Source organism: Perognathus longimembris, chromosome 4 (assembly GCF_023159225.1).
Source record: "Perognathus longimembris pacificus isolate PPM17 chromosome 4, ASM2315922v1, whole genome shotgun sequence".
Classification (NCBI taxonomy): Eukaryota; Metazoa; Chordata; class Mammalia; order Rodentia; family Heteromyidae; genus Perognathus; species Perognathus longimembris.
The window spans coordinates 83,376,782-83,384,580 of record NC_063164.1 but is presented as its reverse complement, the minus strand read 5'-3'; the positions used below and the strand labels follow the sequence as shown (position 1 = coordinate 83,384,580).

The 7,799-nt window shown below is 46.1% G+C and overlaps 1 protein-coding gene across 1 annotated transcript; it reads right to left on the bottom strand.

The window, feature by feature from the left end:
* Window positions 1–3,178: 3,178 nt before the first annotated feature.
* Window positions 3,179–6,996, bottom strand: Cxcr4 (C-X-C motif chemokine receptor 4). Its single transcript, XM_048345549.1, has 2 exons — window positions 6,891–6,996; window positions 3,179–4,765 (listed from the first exon to the last, which is right to left on the bottom strand). Exons 1-2 carry the CDS (start codon window positions 6,903–6,905, stop codon window positions 3,722–3,724), a joined length of 1,059 nt encoding a protein of 352 aa, XP_048201506.1. The 5' UTR covers window positions 6,906–6,996; the 3' UTR covers window positions 3,179–3,721.
* Window positions 6,997–7,799: the final 803 nt, after the last annotated feature.

Below are 7,799 nucleotides of genomic sequence, written 5' to 3'. Positions count from 1 at the left end.
AACAAACTAGCATAGATTGGGTGGTTTATTTCTCACAGTTCTGGAAGATGAGAAATTGAACATCAGGGTATTAACAGACTCAATGTCTGGTATGGGCCCGCCTTCTGGTTCATAGGGTGTGGCTTTGAGCTATATCTTCACATGGTGGACATAACTACTAAGGTCTCTTTTGTAAGATTATTAATACAGATAATAATATCCATGCCTATATAAACTCTTCACCTCTCAAAGGCCCCATATGAACTTTGGCAGTACCGAGACATTCAGACAAGACAGATACTTGCTTCTTCATGGATTCAGTATTTCATAGAATCACAGTGGTAGGATGTATATATTTTGATAATTTCTGTAATACAATAGGGAGGGGTTCTTAACTTGGAGAACTATGGAAACTAGGTCAGCTCTTTCCTTGTTTGTTCGTACTCTAAATATGGCAGGAAATTTATCAGCACAACTGTATCTCTGGCCCACCATTTACTAAATGCCAGTGGCATATCTTCTACTGCTCTTTGCCTACCACCCACCCTGTACGATCATGAAAAATATTTCTAGACCTTATAAAATGCTTTAGAAATTGCTCCCAGTTGGGGATCACTGCTTTTAAAGAACCCATTTCAGCATTATTTGCCCCTGAGGTCCTAACATCCACTCTTAGGCTGCTAAGGTCTTAGGTTGCTGAGGTTCCTGCTAAGGTCATTCTGGCTACTTGCAGATATCTTTGGCATTGACTGACTAAGCCACATTGATAGGAGATAGAAAAAAACTCCTTATAATGTGCTGAACCAATCCTTCAATGCCAGGCTGCAAAGCTACATTTCTAAATGTATACTGGGTTATTTAGGAAATAATTTGAAATTTGTCTCTAAGGGTCCTTGTACCTCCTAAATGAATACTACATTTGGGCAATGATAATTATTTGTGGAGCCTTTAAAAATATCTGACAATAAACTAAGAGAAAGCCACAGACACTTAGCTCAATTACTAAAATAAAATGGTTTTATTTTCCTGGAATCATTAAATATAACTACAAAGGGGGGCTGGGATGCTCACAGTAGGGAGAGATAAATTGCCAAGTGGCATTTTAGGAAAACAAAAGCTGTGTAAGATAAAAACATCCACCTTCCTCCCAGTTAGAGACTTATTAACATCAGATGTCATACTCATGCCATTATTGGCAGTATGCATTTAATTTAAATATTTTAGCTTCCATTATACAACTGAATCTACATTACTGACCTTGAAGGGTCCCATTCATAGGGGAAAAGGAGTGGGAACAATCAGCTACTTCATGCAAGTGCTAGCCAGTAGACTGAATTTCCCTGCGCTCTCAAACTATGAAACAGGAAAGGCTTGGGAGTTGCTCTGCTTGGAGCAGTTGGGACTGAGAATGATGAGGATGGGGTAGAGACTGATGGGGGATGGGTATATATACTTTTGGAGTAGGAAGATAGCAAGGCAAAGGCTGGTGAGGTCATTATTATTTTTTTTCATTTTGAAAAGAGCTATCCCACTTTTGTTCCAAGGGAGAATGAAATATCCATTAAGACTGGTGACACTGGGAATTTTGTTTCAGATCAGTCCCCTTTGTTGTGATTCCAAGGCAAAGCAGAGGAATCTGGGGGAAGGAGGCTTCAAGCTAAGATGAGAAAGAAAAAGAATTTCTATTGTCTGCCTAAGAATAAATATTTATAGAGACATTCAAGTGAAGCCTGCCACAGTGTTCATGGCTTTAAGACTAAAAGTTTGACAGAGTGCATCTAAAACTATGCTTAAATGAAGGGTGATCCAATTAGGCTTTCCAGGGAAAACCAAGATAATTTCCTATCTAAAATCTAATTGTGTCCTCAAGTGGAATAGAAATACTAGTCTGAATTATCCCAGATCCATAGACTGCAGCAAAAATGTACAGCCAAATTAGATTCTATCTTAAGTAATTAAGTTACTTCCCTTCATGGTATCTATAATTTGTCTTGAGCAAATGTGATTTGCCTTAGAAAGATAAGGCATTGCAATTTTTCCTATAAAATGGATTTTTGTGTGTGTCAGAAACAATTACTAAAAGTAGACCAAATATTGCCTTAATTATATCCCATTTATGATCTGAGTCCCTGTCTGGGGCTCCCTATTTGTTTTCCAAACTGAGGTAGGTATTGCCACTATAGTTTAGAAATTACCTTTAAATGGAGACCAGAGCTGAAATTTACTCAAGAGCATTGGGGCTTGCACAATGGTAGTGTAAATAACTACAGTGCTGTTACATAAGACTACTATCTTGTGCAAAATATGGGCAATGGGAAGCTTGCTTCAGTGGACCTTTATTTTGAACTTTAAAAAAACACAATGTTAACTGTTAGCTGCTTGCCTGAGTACTTTGGGAGCTAGCAGAGTTGCAATAGTCAGAATAAAGGTATTTAGATTTGCATAAAAGATATTACAAGAGTGGTATTTCGAGCATGGTTAACTTTAAGAAGAAAACATTCACTTTTAGCCTTATTTTCAATAACAATGCAGTTGACTAGTGACCAGGTGTTTTGGGGTATGAGAGTGGTAATGGTTAAGATCAGGAGCTAGAACAATAAATGGTAACACCCCTGGGCTCTGCTTTTGAAAATGCCTAGACTTATGGAAAGTCTTTGAATGTTTGTTCCTTTGTCCATGAAGAAGGATTGATGCCTGAGAAAACTAGATGACAAGACCATACAATGCCTGGCATTACACACTTACCTGGATTACACAAGGGAACAGCAGTGAGATGCAAACACTTATTGCCTACCTTCCTTTTTTTTTTTTTTTTTTACAAACACAGAGTCTTCTGAAAGATGATGTTTCATAGGAGTGGGTACTAGATGGACAGTTCTAAATTTCCATGAGCTAGAAGTGGTTAAGGTTTCATTCTTAACTTGTTACTTGGTTTGAAGTATCAGCGGTGCTACTTACCAGGTAACTTTGACCAAATGACTTAAGTTTTTCTGTGCAGTAAGTTTCTCTTCTATAAAATCTCAAGTGACAGCAAAATGACAGTTTTGAGAAAAATTAAGTAAAATTTTACAGTACGTGAATTTGAAAATATGTAAGATAATATCTGACAGGTCATAAACAGGTCTATTATTGTCTTCTAAACATGCTTATTATCACTGACAGCCAAAGAGAGATGAACAGAAAACAAAACAATATCATGTACATTTATCACGTATTTTTTATTAACAACACAAACAAGAGTGTACATTGTAGGTGCTGAAATGAACCCACACTTGAAAACTGAAAACCCAGCATTTCTATACCACTTCAGGCTTTGGTTATAAGTGCTACCTTCTATAGCAAAATCACATAGTGTAATCAAACTTAAGAATGGGGTCGGGGGAGGGAGATGGTCCAATGGAATGGAAAGATCATTTATGCACAAATAGCTGAAGATCATTTCTAGTTTCACAGGGTTTACCACACACACTGGAATGTTCAGTTCCCTCTTCTACAGTCCTACAACCAGACACACAGCAACTAAGAACTTGGCCACAGGTCCTGCCTAGACACTCATTAACATGAAACAAAAATATTTATATAAATAAGTCAATGAAACCTTACAAAAACTAAAGGAACACAAGACAAAATCCAACAGTCAATAAAAACTGTACAATATCAGTCAGTCTTTTACATCTGAAAAAAATGTGTAACTTAAAAAAAAGTTCTTTACTGTATAAACCACAAGTCTTTTACATCAATGTTAGCTGGAATGAAAGCTTGAAGATTCAGACTCAGTGGAAACAGAAGAATGTCCTCCCCGCTTTCCTTTGGAAAGGATCTTGAGGCTAGAGCCTCTGCTCACAGAGGTAAGTGCATGCTGGGCAGAGGTTTTAAATTTGGCTCCAAGGAAGGCATAGAGGATGGGATTCAGGCAGCAGTGGAAAAAGGCAAGGGCCTCAGTGATGGAAATCCACTTGTGCACCGTGTTCTCGAACTCACATCCTTGCTTGATGATTTCCAGGAGGATGAATGAGTCTATGCTGATTCCAATGTAATAGGGCAGCCAGCATGCAAAGAAAGCCAGGATGAGGATGACTGTGGTCTTGAGGGCCTTGCGCTTCTGATGACCCTTGGAGTGGGACAGCTTGGAGATGATAATGCAATAGCAGGACAGGATGACAATACCTGGCAGGATAAGGCCAACCATGATGTGCTGAAACTGGAACACAACCATCCACAGGTCATTGGGGTAGAAGCGGTCACAGATATACTTCTCCTCTGCCTTCCTGACACTGGCAAAGATGAAATCAGGAATGGTCAGCAGGACAGCAGGGATCCACACGCCAACATAGACAGCCTTTTCAGCCAGCAGCTTCCTTGGCCTCTGACTGTTGGTGGCATGGACGATGGCCAGGTACCGGTCCAGACTGATAAATGCCAAAATGAGGACACTACTGTAGAGATTGACAGTGTAGATGACATGGACCGCCTTGCATAGGACGTCCCCAAAGTACCAGTTCGCCACAGCATCAACTGCCCAGAATGGAAGGGTGATGACAAAGAGGAGGTCAGCCACTGACAGGTGTAACCTATACTTGTCAGTCATGCTTCTCAATTTCTTCTGGTAACCCATGACCAGGATCACCAATCCATTGCCCACTATGCCAGTCAAGAAGATGATGGAGTAGATGATGGGCAGGAAGATCCGGTTGAAATGGGTACTTTCTTCCCGGAAGCAGGGCTCCTTTATGGCGTCATAATCCCCTGAGCCCAATTCTTCTGAGTAGTTATCAGAAGTGTAAATCTGTAAAAGAGGCAAGGACATGCACTGTCACTCTCAAGGTCAGTAGGCATTACCCAAGTTTTTAAAAAAATGTTCCTATAACTTAAAACCAAGCAATACATTCTTTTTTTCTTTTTAAACACAATTCAGACCAGCCTTCTTCAGGAAATCTTGCAGTGGTGGGTAGAGAGCCCTAGAGATTTGTTATAGAACCAAACAAATATCCTTCCCATTTCCTTCACTGTCATTTCATTAGATCCCTCTTTAGTGGAACCAATTACAAGATTCTTTGTTTAGAACAAAAGGGCGCTGAGATTCTGAAGGTTTCAAAGTCGCGTCTTGGCTAACTGTTCAGCCCCGCCCAGGACAGGAAAGAAAGAAGAAAAACCTTAGGAGGAAAAAAAAAATCTATACACACAAAGAGGCCACTCCCAGACGCGCGGATGGAGGCGGTGGGGGGGGGGAGGAGGAGGGAATCCAGTGTTTTGAGGTGGGGGGGATTAACTTTTTGTATGAAGATTAGCCAAGGGAGGGGGAGGGGGAAGGAAAGGAGAAAGGGTCCTCAGAGACTCATTCTCCTAACGCACAAACACTTTTCTTTTTTCCCCACGATGGTCAAAACACGAGCCTTTGAACCTTTCAAGCAACACGTAGTGGGGAAGGAGAAAGCGACTTAAAGCTTAGGGCTTTCGGGCTTGAGGTAAGGGGATGGACTTTCAGAAACGGGCAAAGGCACTCTATTCCAGCCGGCCCTCCTCCGAGGGGGAACGCGAGTGAGTTTTTTGGGCAGTCCTCGTGTTTATCACTGGGCGCGTTTGGGACGTTAAGACAGCAACATTTTCCTGGGTGGGGAAGGTCACGGGGTGTGCATCCGTACAGCACCCCAAGTTTCATTTCCTCACTGTCCCGAGGCTCTTCCCACCCACCTACTCATCTCGTTAATGGGGTCCGTCGTGGGCGCTGGAGTCCTCCAGGCAAATGGGCACTCCGAGACCAGAGTCGCCCAATCCCCGCTGCTGCCCACCACACCCACGTCCACCGCCCGCGGACAGCAACTCCAGGGGTTCCGATGGGCTGCGCGCCAGGCTCGCTCAGCAGTGTGCAATAGAGAGATTGGGCGGCTCCGGCGTGAGCGCCTTTGAATTGCGCGCCGCGGGAGGAAACGAAAAGCCTCCTGAGCGAGGGGGTTTCAAAAGGCTTCAGGAAACCACCGACGGTTAAATGCTGCAACTGGGCTCCCTGGGCCAAACGGCCTCCCTGCTTGCACCTGCTCGCCTTGGCCGCCGGGTCCTGTAGCCCGGGTGCCGTCGCAACACGCCGCTCCCCGCCCCCAGGTCCCGCCGCTTACACTTCGGTACAGGCAGGTGGGTGATCCCGGCGGACGCTCCTTATCTCGGCAGGATCACCCACCTCCCAGTACCTCCAAACCCGCTTGGAGTCACCGGGAAATGACGAGCTCCGTATGCCCACAAGCGCTTCCTCATCAGTCCCTAAGTGCGCAGCAAGCTCTCTCCCAGTCCTCTCCCAGCTGTTACAGCGCCGCCGACCCCTCGGGCCAGCGACGCGGTGCTCTCTCGCTTTTCCCGCCCTCTGCCCGCGGTGCCCCGGGGCAAGCACAAACGCCAGCGGCAGAGTTTAGCAAATGTGCACCCTACGGCAAAACCCTTCCCCAGGCGCCTTTGCCCAAAGTTAACCCGACAGCGTCGCTGGGAATGCAGCCCAGAAGGCGCCGCTGACCTTAGCCTGTAATACAAAGCAAAATGCACTCTTGCCCCTGCTCCCCGAAGAGACCGACGGTTTGAGTCCCGGAGCAGTGCGCGCGCCTTTTCTGCAGTAGTGCGCAGAACGCGATGTTTGCAAACAGGGTGCAAGCCGGCACGCGTCCCGGGACTCCAGGGAAGACGCACGCAGCCGCTCCTTCCAAATCTTTCCCCGCTACTTAAAAAATTGGGGGGGGGGGGGATTCCAACCCTACCCACCCCTTCCAAATAGCTATGATCACAAAGTTTTTTTCTTCTGTGCCTCGTTTTCACGGTGGCACGGGCACCTCCAATATTCTGGCCGTTTCTGCTTGCTCCGAGAGGAGCTGCGTTTTAAGTTCACGCGCTGGTAAAATTAGGACAAAGCAGGTTGAAACTGGACTTACACTGATCGCTTCCATAGTAACCGCTTGCCCGCCCGCTGCGGTGGCTACTGGAGCACCCAAGTCCTCAGGGCCACTTTGCTACCTGCAGCAGCAGCCAACAAATCGAAGTTTCTGGCTGAGGCGGGACTTTTTATAAAAACACGCTCTCGTGGCTGCGCATGCGCAGCTCGGGTGGGGTGGGGAGGTGAAAGACGGCTGGGCCGAGAGGAGGGCAGGCGGCGCGAGAGTATTGGGCGGGGGCGGGGGCGGGAGGTGGAGAGGGGTGGGGGAGGGGAGGAGGGTGTAGGGGGCTGGGTGGAGGCGGGGCGCGGCCAGAGAAGCCTAAGAGCTGCGGCTTGCTTGTTTCCCGGTGGTCACGTCCTGGATCTAGTGTGTGTGTGTGGGGGGGGGGGGGGGCGGGATGTCCCAGAGATGTTCCCTAACTCGGGGAACGCGGGACGTGCCTGGGATGGGGGAGGGGGCCACACGAGCGAGGGGCGCTTTTCTGCGTGGCTCCTCGGTCCTCTCTCACGTGCATGGAATTTCAGACCACAAATGGAGACACTTCATGCTACAAACTGAGGCCCTGAGAATTGGCCAGACTTGCCACAGTATTGTAACCAGTAGGCGGCAATGTTGGAAGTGGGGCCAACTTCGGACCCCATTCTGCGCGCTTTCAGCCCCTGCTGTCCTTTGAGAAGGTAATAGAGTGACTCTAGGATCCTCATATGTGTGTTTGGAAAACAGCTGTGACAACCAGAAGATCTGTCCCAGGACTGGAATTTCAGACCAGTTATTTGACTCTTATTCTAGCATGCGAGTATGCTAGCACCGCCTCCGTCGCAACACCAGGGTCAGGTGTTGATAAGATGGAAGGTAGGATTTGGCACAATCCTGGCGATTGCCCCAGAAGTAGATGTGTATTCCTTG